The 17,608-nt window shown below is 45.4% G+C and overlaps 1 protein-coding gene across 1 annotated transcript in view; it reads left to right on the top strand.

The window, feature by feature from the left end:
* Positions 1–17,608, top strand: part of syn3 (synapsin III) — a 118,370-nt gene that overhangs the window by 7,584 nt on the left and 93,178 nt on the right. Inside the window, exon 2 of the mRNA XM_030719848.1 lies at positions 8,816–9,285. Coding sequence (XP_030575708.1) covers positions 8,876–9,285 — 410 coding nt within the window. The 5' untranslated portion in view covers positions 8,816–8,875. The remainder of the gene's footprint in view (positions 1–8,815; positions 9,286–17,608) is intronic.

Below are 17,608 nucleotides of genomic sequence, written 5' to 3'. Positions count from 1 at the left end.
TGGCTTTGAAAAAACAAACATATTGTTTAGCTTGAGGCGGGCGAAAGCATTGAACTGAAGCAAAAACACAACAGTAATTTAATTATTCTTTGAGGCTTGAGACAGGATGGCGCTACAGAAGAGGTCAAGGTAATTTAAAAGGATCTGATAAACCTTAATGGGCTCGGCATACTTCACAGATGTCTGCCCCGTAGATTAAGATGCTTGCTGTTGAAATGTTAGACTGATTTGTTTCCAAAAACACCAAAGGAAAATAACGGTATCCTGCACAGGTATACAGAGAGACTGACTGACTGATGATGATTGATGAATATTAATATAATCTATGGTAACCGTGACAACAGTGCTGCCTCCGAGGAATTCTTACTGTACAGCTCCAGGATAGTAACATCGTGAGCATCAATCTGGCAGAGAGTCCCACACATTTATTAATAATCCCCCTGAATGCCTCGGGGCAGGTTAGAGCCAACTCATTTTCCCAGCTTTTTGTCTCTCTGCTCTCCCACCTCTCTGTAATTTCATTTGCCTCGCTCTGTCTCGAGTCCAGGCAGCTATGCTTTGCTCTAACTAGTTACACCCCCCCAGCCACTCACCTCAGACTGTCATGAATAATTAAAACCTTGTTCGACTCCTCGTGGTGATATGCTGCACACCAGGGAGATGAGCACTGATCCCTGCAAGCTCGTAACAGTTTCGCAGACAATATCTGTCCATGTCTTAATGTTTTGGTTTGTATGTTCTTGTAAGAGCCTTTAGAAGGAAGTTAAAAACACTTCGGATTTTAGATTACACAGATTACTGCAAGGAAAAACTAAAAGAATAGCAGAGGCCTCTTTGGGCGTCCCTCTTCCTCACCACTAGGGTCCACACTTCCAGAAATTCACCCACATGAACTACACCTGTTCTCAAGGTGTTTAGGAGACCCAGGTACTTGAAAAACACAGTGGGGAGCACTTCTGATGGCACTCCTTATACTTTATGCCATGATGTAAATATGGCACATGCATAACAGGGGTAGGCCTGTTGAATGGTCAAAGAAGATGACGCGGCACTGCTGCACGTCTTCCACCACTTAGTCAGCGCTCCTATCAGGCTTTGGTGTGTAAATTCACAGAAGAGCTGTTCAGATTATTTGCTAGATGTAACAGATTCACAGACAGGATGTGAGGGAAGAAAGAACAGGAAGGAGCTGTTGAGTCTGTCGTGCTCTCTCCTTGTCAGTTTTGAGATTTTTAATTATAGAAAAACAAGCGTTGTACGTCAGCAGGGGTCCAGAGTATGGTGTAGCATTATCATCCGCCTTCCCCATCATTACAGAGCTAAGCCTGTGATTATTGCTGAGCCAAAGTCCTGTCGGCTGTTACAGTTTTCTCTAATATTTCTTTTATACGCTGCTGATTTTGCCACTCGGGCAACAGCCAGTGTGGCTGTTATGTCAAATATGATTCAGCATAACTGCCACATTGTTGCCATTGGTTTTTATACTGATCCCCAGCAGGCTCTCTGAAACACAACACCCGACGATTCTACAAGCTTTTGAATAACTGGATATTTCAATATAAACTCAAGCTTTGCCGTATCAAACAGCAATCTTTCGCCTCTCTTTGAACCTATTTCTGCTGCTTCCTGCTAAAATCCCATGAGCAGTGTTGCCACCTGTTCAGGAGTAACAGTGTGTGGGTATACTGCTGAGAGAAATAAGAGGCAAAGCCTTTAAGGGTTTTAGAACTTCAGGCACAGAGGGAAATTGGCTTAGGGGGTGTTGAGAAAGTAGAAATGTGCCAGAGGCGTAAAGATAGTGATTTTCAGCATTTCATCAGACAGCTGCGTGTCTGTCCAATGAGATCAAGCAGTTACAAAGAGGACAGAGCTGCCAGTCAGCAGCTGTATGTCTGTAACTGCCACTGTTTGTTCTCTTTATTCTCTCTATTTCCTAGCTACTACTATTTCAGTTTACTATAATGTGACTGACCCCTGGCTAGTTTGCTCTGTATAAACTTTGTTGTGGTTGACACATAAGCATAATTCCTGGGGAGTTGGGGTGGGGGGACGCCCCATCACTGTTGAGCTTAACTGCTGGAAAGCATATTAAGGCTCCTGTTTTGGTGTTTTTGCTGACAACTGGGATCCTAATCCAGACAATACTCCTGAGCAAAAATCCCTAAACTCAAGTAATAGTCTGTAAAGTCTGACAAAAAGAAAGAAATCTATTTATAAAACAATACTACTAAGAATTAAAGCCTGATGTGCCTGATTCTTGTGTGTCACTGAGCTCTGCTCGTCTAGTTCCATGTTAAAATATCCAACTTTAGATCAGAAATAAACATGTTTACAGCCTAATACAAAAAAAACAGTTTTAGCCCCCATCATTCATTCTCATATTTGTAACTGTGCAGAAGGTAATTTAATATAACCCTGTTCACCCCAACCGTTTGCAGCAGATGCCTGCCCCTCCCTGAGCTTGGTTCAGTTCTGCAGTCACTGACTTCTGTTTGCATTATTGGTGCTTTTAGGAGAATTTTCAGTGCAAGTATCTGGCAAATAATATTTCTTTCTGTGTGGTTAATTATAGTAACATCCCATCCAAAAAGCCTGGATGGGATATGGGGTGCATTTGGTGCATCTCATTAGAGATGCAGGCTTTTGAACTGAGCTTTGATAACAAGTCAGATTGTTCTTCTCCTCTTTAGTCTGTAGGATGCTGCATCTATGTTTTCCAAAAGCTATTTCAGATTTCAATTTGTGTGACCACAGAACACATTTTCACTTTTCTTCAGTCCATTTTAAATGAGCTTTGGCTCAGAGAGGATGGCAGGGTTTCTGGATCATGTTCACATATGGCTGAATTACAGTAGTCCAGCCTAGAAGTAATAAATGCATGAATTAGCTTTCCAGCATCACTCTGAGATGGGATGTTTCCATCCGTCCGTCCATCCATTCTCTTCCGCTTATCCGGGTCCGGGTCGCGGGGGCAGGAGCCTAAGCAGAGAAGCCCAGGCTTCCCTCTCCCCAGCCACCTCCTCCAGCTCATCTGGAGGGACCCCAAGGCGTTCCCAGGCCAGCTGAGAGATATAATCTCCCCAGCGTGTCCTGGGTCTACCACGGGGCCTCCTCCCAGTGGGACACGCCTGGAACACATCACCCAAGAGGGTCACCTCTTGGGTGATGGCTAATCAGATGCCCGAGCCACCTCAACTGGCTCCTCTCGATGTGGAGGAGCAGCAGCTCTACTCTGAGCCCCTCCCAGATGGCCGCACTCCTCACCTTATCTCTAAGCAAGAGGCCAGCCACCCTTCAAAGGAAACTCATTTCTACCCAGGATGTTTCTAATTGTAGAAATATTGTGCAAAAAAAACAAAAAAAGCGGTCCTACATATTTGTTTAATATGTGCATTGAAGGACATATCCTGGTCAAAAATGACTCCAAGATTTCTCACAGTGTTACTGGAGGCCAAAGTAATGCCATCCAGAGTAAGTATCTGGTTAGACACCATGTTTCTAAGATTTGTGGGGCCGAGTACAAGAACTTCAGTTTGATCTGAATTTAGAAGCAGGAAATTAGAGGTCATCCAGGCCTTAATGCCTTTAAGACATTCCTGCAGTTTAACTAATTGATGTGTCATCTGGCTTCATTGACAGGTAAAGCTGAGTATCATCTGCATAACAATGAAAATTGATGCAATGCTTTCTAATATTACTGCCTAAGGGAAGCATGTATAATGTAAATAAAATTGGTCCTAGCACAGAACCCTGTGGAACTCCATAATTAACCTTAGTGTGTGAAGAAGACTCCTCATTTACATGAACAAATTGGAGTCTATGAGATAAATATGATTCAAACCACTGCAGTGCAGTACCTTTAATACCTATAGTATGCTCTAATCTCTGTAATAAAATGTTATGGTCAACAGTATCAAAGCTGCACTGAGGTCCAACAGGACAAGCACAGAGATGAGTCCACTGTCAGAGGCTCTAAGAAGATCATTTGTAACCTTCACTAATGCTGTTTCTGTACTGTGATGAATTCTGAAACCTGACTGAAACTCTTCAAATAAACCGTTCCTCTGCAGATGATCAGTTAGCTGTTTTACAACTACTCTTTCAAGAGTCTTTGAGAGAAAAGGAAGGTTGGAGATTGGCCTATAATTAGCTAAGACAGCTGGGTCAGTGATGGCTTTTTAAGTATTGGTTTAATTACTGCCTCCTGTGGTATGTAGCCAATAATAAAGATAGATGGATCATATTTAAGACTGAAGCATTAATTAATGGTAAGACTTCTTTGAGCAGTTTTGTAGGAATGGGGTCTAAGAGATACATTGACACTTTGGAAGAAGTTACTATCAGTAAGTAAGTAAAATTTATTTACATAGTGCTTTTCACAGATGAAAATTCACGAAGTGACAACTAAATGATTTTGAGCTTGTGAACAAAGGCAGTGAGCAGCAGTATGTTTAACAAGTAGCTGAGATAAATAGTCTGGGGCTTGTTCATTTAGTGCTCTGTATGTAAGTGTGAGAATTTTAAAATGAATTCTAAAACCAACTGGGAGCCAAGAATAAAATAGGGGTAATATGTGCTCATTTGCTAGAGTGAGTTAGGAGTCTAGCTGCTGCATTTTGAATTGCTTAGAGGAAAGAGATGATTTGTCTAAACCAGTAAATAGGGCATTACAATAATCAGTCTAGGCGAGATGACATGCATGACAACACATGAACAATATTCTCCAGATCAGAGGAGGAGACTACAGCGCTCGATTTAGAAATGTTCCTCAAGTGAAAGAAAAAGTAATGTGTGATAGAGTTTATGTGAATCAAAGCCAAGGAGGAATCAAACACTTTTAACACATGGTTAAAATTTTATTCGTGAAGAAGCCACAGTACCCTACGCAGTGAGGATGTAAAACTACTGCTGAGATGATCTGTCTCTGAGGCAGCAGAGTTTAGGTAGCTGCTCTGCACTGTGTTGGCACATAGCACGGAAGAGCATAACAATGAAGAAATTATATCTTTAAACTTAGTTACAGCACTTGAGGAAGACTTCTACTGTAATAAAGCTTATTCCCCACTGCTGTGTAGTCATTAAAGTAAATGTAAATGTTATTTAGAAATGATCAGACAAAAGAGGCTTTTCAAGGAATGTTAAGTCTTCAGTTTCTGTTCCATATGTCACAACAAGATCCAGGGTGTGGTTAAAGTGGTGGGTGAGAGAAGCCAGATGAATATAATAATAGTGGATTGCATGGCAAATTGTGCTCACAGACAGTGATTTCTGGAACTGTTCCTGAGCCCATGCAGTGATTTCCATGACACACACCTGGTTTTGTCACCTGAGAGCCTGAATATCATGGACGTCCAATATTGTCCCATGCACAGAGATTTCTCCTCATTCTCTGAATCTGTAGATGATATTATGTACTGTAGATGATGAGATAGGCAAAGTCTTCACATTTTGACTTTGATTTGAATTGAACTGAATTGAATTTGTAAATGCAGTTTTTTGCAGATTGCTGAACCTCAGCTCATCTTCATTTCTGAGAAAGTCGGCCTCTCTAAAATGCTCGTTTTCAACGCCAGTTAACCTAATTAATTTCAAAATGTTCCTCCAGTTCTTTCTTTTTAGTATTACTTAATTTTCCAGGCTTTTGTTTCCTCGTCCCAACTTTATTTAAAACGTGTTGTTGCCATCACATTTAAAATGAGCTAATATTTTTCATGAAATGTCTCAGTTTCAACATTTGTTATGTTTTCTGTGTTCTACTGTGAATAAAATATGAGTTTATGAATCTGTTTTTATTTACATTTTATGCAGCATCGCAGCCTTTTTGGAACTGGGGTTGTATACAATATGTACAGTAACATTTTTCCTCAGTAACATTTGTTAAAAACTGCTTTAATGCCACTTTAATGACCTGTTTCTAAAGCTGCATAAATCACAGTTTTAGTACTGACAGTCTTTCAGTTTTGTGTAATGTGAAAAGAGTCAAATATCTGCAGTTTCTCTCACCTTTGTGGAGAACGTTAGCAACTTTTATAGTTTTAGACCCTGCAGCTTTAGTGTTTTGGTTCATTCTCACTGCTCTCCCAACAGCCCTGTTTCACTAGCAGGGAGCCATGATAATATCACTGTATGCTATTTTCCCAGCAGCAAACAGCAGTAAGGTGTAAATTAGTGACTAGCAGGGGAGCATAACAGAACATTTAGCAGCTTAAGGGCCAGATATTTTTCTCAGGACCTAGCAGAGCTAAGTGGAGAGAGAATGTTGTATTTTAATTTGCCAGTTGGTGAGAAGATGCAACTCCAAATGAATGTTGTGTCTACATGTAAAAGCATGTAAATCATCAGGTCATTGTGGAGACTGAGTGGTTATTATATTTCATCTCACCTGACTGACATTAATAGGTGTTTAGTCCTTAGTCTCTGAGCGCAGAGCTCAGTCTGGAGAGAGCCACATTGTTACACTGCTAACAGCTATAATCCTGCTGCTGCTAAGCAGAATAATGCTGCACAGCTTCTATGCAGCTCAGATGTCAGTTCAGTGTCTTGCCTAACAATGACAAGGTAAAAGCTACAAGTCTCACAGAAACTTCCTTTCGGCGATAGCCTGACTACATTAACTTGTCAAGATGTAACATTTGCCCCACATCCTGCAGGCTTGTCAGACTCTCCTCCCCTGTTAACTACAAAAACACAGCCACAAACAGTGGTAGCATCCGCCTGAGACATGACGCCACAATAAGAAATGCACTTTCATCTAATCCAAGCTCCATTTGCAATGGGAGCAGCCGAGTTTTAATCAGGTTTAGGGGTTTCTTTTCCCCTATGCTTGCATGCGTGCTTCACTGCAGTTTGATAGCTAATCTGCTTGAATGTCTCTCCTCTGCCTCACTGGCTTCCATGTGTTATATAACTGTTTCACTCTTTCTTCCAACTGCCTCTTGTCTGCTTTACAAAGAAATGAGCTGCGAATCTCGTCTGACTTTGCATCATCACGGCTGCGTCATTGAATTATTTGCCAGCGGTTTCTGTCCCACCCTGCCCGGGTTACTTCATCATATGCAAATCAGGTTTAACAGATTCATAGCTGTTATAAAAAGCACAGTGAAACGCCTTGTCAGTGTCACAGTAATATCAGCTCTGACTCTGCTTTCATTCTCTGGTTCATTTTGCCCGAGATCTGATGCTTATTGGTGTGAACGTCAAAAAGTAGAAAAGTGGGAAAGCCTTTTCACTTCCTTTGTTTGGTCTTATACAAAAACTCTTATTTACTTACGAGACAGTCCACTGTTAATAGAAGTGAATGAAGCTTTTCTACTCTAATGGAGCACTCAAAGCACTTTTACTACAAGCTTCATTTGACCATCCATACAGAGCGTTATAATGCTGTAAGCTCTTTTATCCATCTCACACACACACACACACACACACACACACACACACACACACACACACACACACACACACACACACACACACACACACACACACACACACACACACACTCCAGTGGATACTCCAGGGACATTTTGGGGTTCACTGTCTAGCCCAAGGACACTGCAACGTGCAGTCAAGTTGGGCTGGGGATCGAGCCACCGACCTTCCGATTGGTGGATGAGTCGCTCTGACTCATTGGCCACGGCTGCCACTACATCTACTTTTACACAGACTTTTTGTTTGTTTTTGGTTTTTTGCCATCATAGCACCACTTATATATTAGAATAAAAAAACAGTGTCTAGTTTTTCTTACCGTTGGTTTAATTTTTGTCTACAAAATATAAAAGATGGATTTTGCTGCCTTCATGCCACACACTGGTTTCTGCACTCTGCATTCTGAAATGTCAACGTTAACATTTTTTATTTAGATCAGAGTGTGGAGTGCTAGCCTGCATCCATAACCTGTACACATACACACACATGTGTTTATTACCAAAACTTCAAGTTTTATAGATGGGGTGTACATCACAGTAGGTTATAACATTTGTCATATAATTCTATTGAAAAAAAAAAGTCCCGTAAGGTACAAACACAGCAGAGACTTCAGTCCATTTCAGTGCCTGAAATAAGCTGAAGTCCTGCAGACAGTGACTGTCTATAAGCAGAATGTGTTGCCAAATCTGTCAATCAAACAGCATCACCAATAACGTTAAACTCTGCCAAAATCCAAACAGGTCCATGTCTACTAGGCTGTAAAATGTTATTTTCCTGTCAAAAATGGTGAATTTTAACATTGGAGTTGATGGAGATTGACTTGATTTTGGGGCCAACCTCAAGTGACCATGGGAGCAACTGCCCTGGAGGTTGCCAGTTGCATGAAACAGTAGCATCCTGCTAATGTACACTCATTTTAAGAACAGGCATTTTTTCCCTATTGAGGAATTCTCTGTTGTTACCTGTAAACTCAGTGTACAGTTTCCAGTGCCATAACTTTCATCCTCACTGTGCTTTAGTACGTTCTCCACTGTGATCGTCATTTAATCTCTAACTTTGTTAAACTCATTTTCTGTGGTTTTTATCAGAGCTGCTTTTGCTTGATTAGCTGCCTGCTGGAGCTGGAAACATGGCTGATTAGAGCAGTTAGTCTGAATCAAAACATTAATTTTGCTGGCTGCAAGCAATTACCCAAAATAAGTTAAAATGCTTCTTAGCACTGAGGGGATTTTCTATGGATACATCAATTCAAAATGTGATCAAAGAGGCAACCACTCCACCGAAGATTGGCGCAGCTTCAAAATCAGCAGACTGTTGGATTGAGACAGAATCAGCTATAAAGAGCACTTTTGAGCTTGCCTTTTCTCTTGTTTCTCTTCTCCTTTTTTAGGACTACAGTTGTACTTCCCTCTTACCTCACCTGGCCTGACTGACCCACCAGCCCATCACCATGAACTACCTTCGCCGGCGCCTGTCAGACAGCAGCTTTGTGGCCAACCTCCCCAATGGCTACATGATGGATCTGCAGAGGCCGACCCCGCCAGGTTCGTCCACTTCATCTCCTGCCTCCCCGGCCACAGAGAGGCGGCAGCCCCCGAGTATCCCGAGTCAGCCTCAATCCTCGGGCCCGTCCTCTGGCTCAGCCTCTGGTCCGGCCTCGGGCTCAGGGAGCTTCCTCAGCTCCTTCTCCAGCGTGGTGAAGAGTGCACAGATGGCCCAGAACGTGGCAGCTGCGGCGCATGCTAAATCAGCGGCAGCCGCGGCAGCTGAAGGCGCCTCTGCAGGAAGCGTTCAGCCAGCCAAGCCTGTGATACGCAAGCCTAAGATCCTGCTGGTGATTGATGATCAGCACACAGACTGGTGAGTGGAAGCTTTTAGGGTTGTAAGCATGCATGTGGGTTGATATTTGAACAGAAAATATTTCACATCACAGCGCCTGCTCTCTGAAGTCTGAAATGACTCAGTTTAACAAATAATAAACTGAACTGTGACTTGTTTGTTTGTCAGTGTACCTGAACTGTTCCATGTCATTCAATGTTGTGCTTCCCTTAAAAATCTCCACAGTGGATCATGAAACCCAATGAAGTGTTAAGCCCACTCTAAGTGGAAATAACATCTCTACTGCTGCGTGAAGTGGAGTGGAGTAGTATCTGCAAATAGGACATGGCAGGTGAAAGTTGTTTAAACACAGTTAGTGCTTCTCTGATGTGTTACCATCTAGAATTAAGCCTTGCTGCTTGAAAATGTGGCTTACACCTTTACATTGACTATTTGTTTGTTAAACCAAACCAGCATGTTAGTTTTCCATGTAATTAGAGAAAAAGTGTACATGCTTTATGTAATACTGTAATACTGCTCGTATGTTTGAGTAGTACGTTAGCGTTAGTGTAGCATAAAAACTGGAAACAGCTAGCCTAGCGCTGTCCAAAGCGTGCTAACTAACACAATATTTTTTTTTATTCATACAATAATAAAAATAGACTGCTCAAAAAAATAAAGGGAACACTTAAACAACACAATATAACTCCAAGTAAATCAAACTTATGTGAAATCAAACTGTCCACTTAGGAAGCAACACTGATTGACAATCAGTTTCACATGCTGTTGTGCAAATGGAATAGACAACAGGTGGAAATTATTGGCAATTAGCAAGACACACTCAATAAAGGTGTCGTGGTCCGGGGTCCAAAGGACCCCGTGTGTTTTTGTTTTGCTTCATTTTGTCTGTTCTGTTTTGGGATTTCTTTTGGTTGTGAGGTTTAATTGTTATTTCTAGTCCCTGGTGTTCTCTCTGTATTCTGTGTCAGGTCTGCGTTTCTGTTCCATCGTGTTACTTCCTGTTTTATTTTGATAGTCATCCAGTTCTGGTCTCTTGTGTTTAGTTTTGCTTCCCCTGGTCTCGTCAGTGTTATCAGTGTCACCTGTGTTCCCACCTGTTTCCTCTTCCCTCATCAGGCCTCTTGTGTATTTAAGTCCAGTGTTTTCAGTGCCTGTTGTCGCGTCGTCGTCTATGTCTCCTGCTGTGTATCCTGTTCGGCCTTCATATTTTGCTCGGTGTTTTGCCACTAGCTCTGCCTAGTCCGGCCTTTTGTTGTGCACCTGATAATAAAGTTGAATTACCTTTTACCTGTGCCTGGCGTGTCCTGCATTGGGGTCCTCCTTCCTGCCTGCCACACAGACGATACATGACAGAACGACGCGACCAGAATGGACCCCGCGGATATGGAGGTGTACAGCGGCTCTCGCCTGGCTCTGGGGGGACCCGAATATTGGAAGGGTCCCCGACAACGCCGCTCACCTCTACAGCCTAAGCCGCAGGTTTATCGTGGGGACGGACTGTTTTTGGCTCCAGCCGCTCCCGCACCTGCCTCTCCGCTCACTCGCCCCTCTTCCCTCTCGCAGTCAGAGCAACAACGGAGGAAGAGGAATTCTCGGCGGCAGCGGAGGGAGTTTTCTCCGGAGCCAAGTGGGATGACGCCAGAGGAAGCGTTTTCCCGGTACCTGGGATATAAAGGTCCCTGGCCACCCAGTTCACTCTCTTCACTGCCGCCTCAGCCTGTTCCGGAGGGCAGGCAGCTAGACTCCCAGCAGCGGTGGAGAGGATCCCCTCCGGCGCCGTGCGGTATAAAGCCGCGAATTTCATCGCCACCATCGCTGCCGCAGGTTTCCCCGCCGTCTGCACCACCAGTATCTCAGCCCACCAACACAGTGAGTCAGTCTGTTTTGGGTTCAAAAGGAACTATTAAACCACAAACTGTTAGCAAGGCTCACATGGACAAACCTGAAACCATATCATACCGTGAAGCTATGGACTCAGCGGCTCTTGCCCTATTTGAGGAAAAGAAAACAATAATCATTCGGAGAGTGGACACTCTGTGTTTTGAACTGTTGTCTGACCCGTGTGAGGAAGAACAGAAAGCCATTGCAGCCAAGCTTCAAGGGCTGGTTGATAACTCTCCTTGGCTTCTGGATTCCTTACACGGGTTAGTAAAGGACTTTCTGGTCACCACCCTTCGCCTTCAGCCGTCCACACCTGCAGCAGCAGAGCATCTGCCCCAGCTTCAGTCTCCGTCGCCTGCATCAGCAGAGCCCCCGCTGCCACAGCCTGCATCAGCAGAGCCCCCGCTGCCACAGCCACGCACCAAGCCGCCTGCAGCAGCAGGCCCCAAGCCACAGCCACGCACCAAGCCGCCTGCAGCAGCAGCTTCAGCTCTTCCTCTGTCTCAGTCAGCTGTAGCTTCAGCTCCCCTCCAGTCTCCGTCAGCTGTAGCTTCAGCTCCCCTCCAGTCTCCGTCAGCTGTAGCTTCAGCTCCCCTCCAGTCTCAGTCAGCTGTAGCTCCAGCTCCCCTCCAGTCTCTGTCAGCTGTAGCTCCAGCTCCCCTCCAGTCTCTGTCAGCTGTAGCTCCAGCTCCCCTCCAGTCTCTGTCAGCTGTAGCTCCAGCCTCCCTCTAGTCTCTGTCAGCTGTAGCTCCAGCCTCCCTCCAGTCTCTGTCAGCTGTAGCTCCAGCCTCCCTCCAGTCTCTGTCAGCTGTAGCTCCAGCCTCCCTCCAGTCTCTGTCAGCTGTAGCTCCAGCCTCCCTCCAGTCTCTGTCAGCTGTAGCTCCAGCCTCCCTCCAGTCTCTGTCAGCTGTAGCTCCAGCCTCCCTCCAGTCTCTGTCAGCCCCTGGTCCAGTCGCTCTGCCCCGCACTCAGTCAGCCCCTGGTCCAGTCGCTCTGCCCCGCACTCAGTCAGCTCCTGCTCCTTCTGTACCTCCGGTCACGTCAGCTTCCCCAGTGTCAGCACTACCAGGTACCTCACAGTCTTCAATGTTAGCTGTAGCAGTCTCCCCTCAGTCTCGGTCAGCTGCAGCTACCCCTCAGCTTCGGCCAGCACCTCTGGTGTCAGTCTCAGTAGCTTCCCTGTCTCAGCCCCAGTCTCTCCCGTCAGCTGCTGTAGAGTCTCTAGTCTCCCAGTCAGAGTCCCAGTCAGCTCCCCTGTCACCATCAACCTCACCATCGGACTCACCCAAACAATGCCCTAAGCAGCCCCAGCCGTCGGAGGAGACGACTGCGCGCCCTGCAAAGCAGCCCCAGCCTGCGCATCCAGAGCCCACACTGGAGGGTCCCGCTCAGTCCGAGCCTCCTGTCTCGTCTGTTTGTCGCCGCCGCCATTGGAAGCACAGCCGGCCTCCTGTCCTGTCCCGCGGTCGGCCTCCAGTCCTGTCTCTTCGCCGCCGCTGGGAGCGCGGTCGGCCTCCAGTCCTGTCTCTTCGCCGCCGCCGCCGCTGGGAGCGCGGTCGGCCTCCAGTCCTGTCTCTTCGCCGCCGCCGCCGCTGGGAGCGCGGTCGGCCTCCAGTCCTGTCTCTTCGCCGCCGCCGCCGCTGGGAGCGCGGTCGGCCTCCTGAGGACCCTTCTTTTTCCTGGCCTGTGAATTCTGCCCCTTGGCCGGGGCGGCCCCCTGAACATTATGGACTGTTTTCTGGCCTTGTGCTGTTTTTTGTTTTGGTTCCTTGACTCTCCTGAACTGCTTCATCTGTCTCCACCTTCATCGCCTGGACTTTGTTTTGCACTGCTTTATCCGGCCTTGGGCTGCCGCCTGTTGTTCTCGCTCTGTGTTTTTGTTTTGTTTTGGACTTTGTCCCTTCCCTGGCAGACCCCCTGAACTGTTTTTGATTTCTGTTTTGTCTCCCGGGTTTGGTTTGTTTCGGTCCCTCCGTCCGGTTCCCCCTCCTCCCGCCCTGGTCTGGTTTTGTTTTGTTTTGTGTTTTGTTTCGGTTGGGACGTCTGGGGCCGTCCCTTGAGGGGGGGGTACTGTCGTGGTCCGGGGTCCAAAGGACCCCGTGTGTTTTTGTTTTGCTTCATTTTGTCTGTTCTGTTTTGGGATTTCTTTTGGTTGTGAGGTTTAATTGTTATTTCTAGTCCCTGGTGTTCTCTCTGTATTCTGTGTCAGGTCTGCGTTTCTGTTCCATCGTGTTACTTCCTGTTTTATTTTGATAGTCATCCAGTTCTGGTCTCTTGTGTTTAGTTTTGCTTCCCCTGGTCTCGTCAGTGTTATCAGTGTCACCTGTGTTCCCACCTGTTTCCTCTTCCCTCATCAGGCCTCTTGTGTATTTAAGTCCAGTGTTTTCAGTGCCTGTTGTCGCGTCGTCGTCTATGTCTCCTGCTGTGTATCCTGTTCGGCCTTCATATTTTGCTCGGTGTTTTGCCACTAGCTCTGCCTAGTCCGGCCTTTTGTTGTGCACCTGATAATAAAGTTGAATTACCTTTTACCTGTGCCTGGCGTGTCCTGCATTGGGGTCCTCCTTCCTGCCTGCCACACAGACGATACATGACAAAAGGAGTGGTTCTGCAGGTGGGGACCACAGACCACTTCTCAGTACCTATGCTTTCTGGCTGATGTTTTGGTCACTTTTGAATGTTGGTGGTGCTTTCACACTCGTGGTAACATGAGACAGACTCTACAACCCACACAAGTGGCTCAGGTAGTGCAGCTCATCCAGGATGGCACATCAATGCGAGCTGTGGCAAGAAGGTTTGCTGTGTCTGTCAGCGTAGTGTCCAGAGGCTGGAGGCGCTACCAGGAGACAGGCCAGTACACCAGGAGACATGGAGGTGGCCGTAGGAGGGCAACAACCCAGCAGCAGGACCCTCCACCTTTGTGCAAGGAGGAACAGGAGGAGCACTGCCAGAGCCCTGCAAAATGACCTCCAGTAGGCCACAAATGTGCACGTGTCTGCACAAACAGTTAGAAACCGACTCCATGAGGATGGTATGAGGGCCCAACGTCCACAGATGGGGGTCGTGCTCACAGCCCAACACCGTGCAGGACACTTGGCATTTGCCAGAGAACACCAGGATTGGCAAATTCGCCCCTGGCGCCCTGTGCTCTTCACAGATGAAAGCAGGTTCACACTGAGCACATGTGACAGACGTGACAGAGTCTGTAGACGCAGTGGAGAGCGATCTGCTGCCTGCAACATCCTTCAGCATGACCGGTTTGGCAGTGGGTCAGTAATGGTGTGGGGTGGCATTTCTTTGGAGGGCTGCACAGCCCTCCATGTGCTCGCCAGAGGTAGCATGACTGCCATTAGGTACCGAGATGAGATCCTCAGACCCCTTGTGAGACCATATGTTGGTGCGGTTGGCCCTGGGTTCCTCCTAATGCAGGACAATGCTAGACCTCATGTGGCTGGAGTGTGTCAGCAGTTCCTGCAAGATGAAGGCATTGAAGCTATGGACTGGCCCGCCCGTTCCCCAGACCTGAATCCGATTGAGCACATCTGGGACATCATGTCTCGCTCCATCCACCAACGTCACGTTGCACCACAGACTGTCCAAGAGTTGGCGGATGCTTTAGTCCAGGTCTGGGAGGAGATCCTTCAGGAGACCATCCGCCACCTCATCAGGAGCACGCCCAGGTGTTGTAGGGAGGTCATACAGGCACGTGGAGGCCACACACAGTACTGAGCCTCATTTTGACTTGTTTTAAGGACATTACATCAAAGTTGGATCAGCCTGTAGTGTGTTTTTCCACTTTAATTTTGTGTGTGACTCCAAATCCAGGCCTCCATTGGTTAATAAATTTGATTTCCATTGATGATTTTTGTGTGATTTTGTTGTCGGCACATTCAACTTTGTACAGAACAAAGTATTCAATGAGAATATTTCATTCATTCAGATCTAGGATGTGTTATTTGAGTGTTTCCTTTATTTTTTTGAGCAGTGTATAAAGTGACAATTTCCAGTGGGGTAGTCCTCAGTGGAAGGATGAGAATTTTTGTAGCCGTAGTTCACAGAATTCAAGTAACTCCAGAGAGAGCCAGGTTAGCGGCTTCCACTGTTTATGCTAAGTTAGGATACCTACTTCTGACTCCAGCTCCATGTTTAGCATAAGAATAATGGAAGTGGTATTAATCTGACACGCTTGGCTATAGGAAGCAAGTAGGTGCATTTTGCAAAACATCCATATTCCTTCAAGACACTACTTTTGAAACAGCTTCTCACTGTTGGTAAGCTAATTAGCCACCAAATCTTTAGTATTTAAAAAAAAAAGATAAGCTAAGATTTAAAACGTTAAACTTTTAATGGCGAGTATTTCTTTTTTATCTTCTTCCAAATCAAAAGCATTCTTCTGATCCAGTTTGAATGAAGTGAGACATCTTACCGTTGATGATGGACTTGTACGTCCTTGGTCTTAGTCGGCTTTTGCATTAGTGCTCTGTGCAGGAATTAAAGTTACCATGGTAACAAGGAAAGGAAAAGATGGAAAGTGACAGAAAAATAAGTGCACTGTAATCAGAATAAATGGGTTCATCTTTCACTGACAGCCCATACATGAATGATTGAAGCCGACTTCAGCTGCCTTTTTGCTCCAGACGTCGGAGGAATTGATTTCCTGAGCTGCAGTAAAGACACACAGCAGCCAGTTTATCGTGTTTGTCTTACGGAATCAATAAACCGCTCATCCAGTTCATGAATTGTTGTTCTGTTGCCCGACATTTGCTGGTAGATCGACCTTAGCCAGACTGTTATTAGCCATTTCCAGCCGCTCGAGTTGCACCACAGAATTAGTGGGGATCATTATGTGCAGAAGCATCCTCTGCTGGGAAATCAGGTCGGGGTCTAAAAAGGATCCCTAAATTAAAGCGCCCCACTGACAGCCATGTCAAAAGCACCGAGATTGCTCTCAATTTTCTGCAAAGCCGGGTGGCCTCTTTTCCTTAAGCCGGCTGGCTGAAATCCCAAGAGGACCCATTTCTCTTCACACCCTGGTGTTTCTGAAATGAGTCGTCAGGGGATCATCCACCCTCTGAGGCGTCAGGGCTCGTTCAGCCTCTCTGAAGGAGCATCCTCACTCTTGAGAGAACAGCGGGGCTTTTTTAATCACCAACTTGATTACTTAAATAAAGAGAGGCAAACAGAGGCTTTTTTGAGTGCTCGGTTGATGTTGTGCACAGACCAGGAAGAAATGTTTTGTGTGCTTTGCACCACACCTGAACAATATAAAGCAATCCAGACTAAGCGTCCTTGCAGTAAACCTTACCTTTGAAACGATTTTGATTATGAGTCAGTATTGACACAATAGTTTGCAGTGCTGTTGTACTGGATTGCATTATAGAGTATGTTATGGATTAAAATTTGTGTCATCTGTGTTCCACAGTTTTGCTTGCAAAAAATGTGCTTTGCTTATTGTTGTTCACTGATTGCTGCTTCTGTTAGATGCTTGAGCTTCATTGTGCACAGTGTGACACTACAATGCCGAGTTTAAGGTCTACATAAGGACAAGCATTTTTGGCATCTTTGAGCAAAACCTCTACAATAAACTTGTCAGCATTTTACAGTTTAAATGCACTGAGGGGAAAACAACATGTCTACATCTCCTCTGGGCTGTTTTTACACTTTAGGAAATCTAACCAGAGGCAGGAGTCTCAGGCGAATCACAGGTCTTTTCACAAGGAGACAGAATTCCTATTGGTTGTTTTACAAACAGCAGATGTGTGAGGATGTCACTTCAGAGGGCAGAAAGTCTCATTCAGTGGCAGGAAATACAGCAGGAAAAGTTGATATACCAGCAGTGGCAACACTTATCCACACTGCAAAACAAGCCTAAAGACAGAAGACAGACAGACTCATCAAAAAGAAAGTCTGAAAGAGAACTGGACTATAAACGTACTAAAACATGCCAAAATCAGTGAAGCGTGCTGGTAGAACTGGACTCATATCACAGTACCTGTGATATTCAGAGCTGACAAGCTGCTGATTTGCTTCAATGTCCCTCTGTTAAAAGTGTAACTGTTCCTCGGTTCGCCACTGGGTGGCACTGCAGTTCACTTAAAGCCTCACAGAGAGCTGCTCATCATTTCCCTTGATGCGTTGATGTTTCTGTGTAGAAGTGATGAGCTTTGACCAGCAGATGGTGTTATCTGATAGCTCCTAAATTTTATATGAAGCACTCCCTCTTGTAATCCACACTTGTAGTGTTTGAGCCTACAGATGTTCTATGTCAATGCAGGGAATTAGTCTTCACACTGAGATGATTTATGTATATATGCATGGAAATTGGCTATGAGAGATGTTTTATTTTGAGCTGATTTTGACTGCAAAGGGGAAGGATGTCATATATATATATATATATAGTGTTGCAACTTAAACTGGGAGAAACAAATTCAAATTCAGTTCATTTGTTTTGTTTCCTATCACTTTG

This window comes from Archocentrus centrarchus, chromosome 23 (assembly GCF_007364275.1).
Source record: "Archocentrus centrarchus isolate MPI-CPG fArcCen1 chromosome 23, fArcCen1, whole genome shotgun sequence".
NCBI lineage: Eukaryota > Metazoa > Chordata > Actinopteri > Cichliformes > Cichlidae > Archocentrus > Archocentrus centrarchus.
The sequence above is the reverse complement of the archived record's forward strand: the minus strand, read 5'-3'. Positions and strand labels throughout refer to the sequence as shown.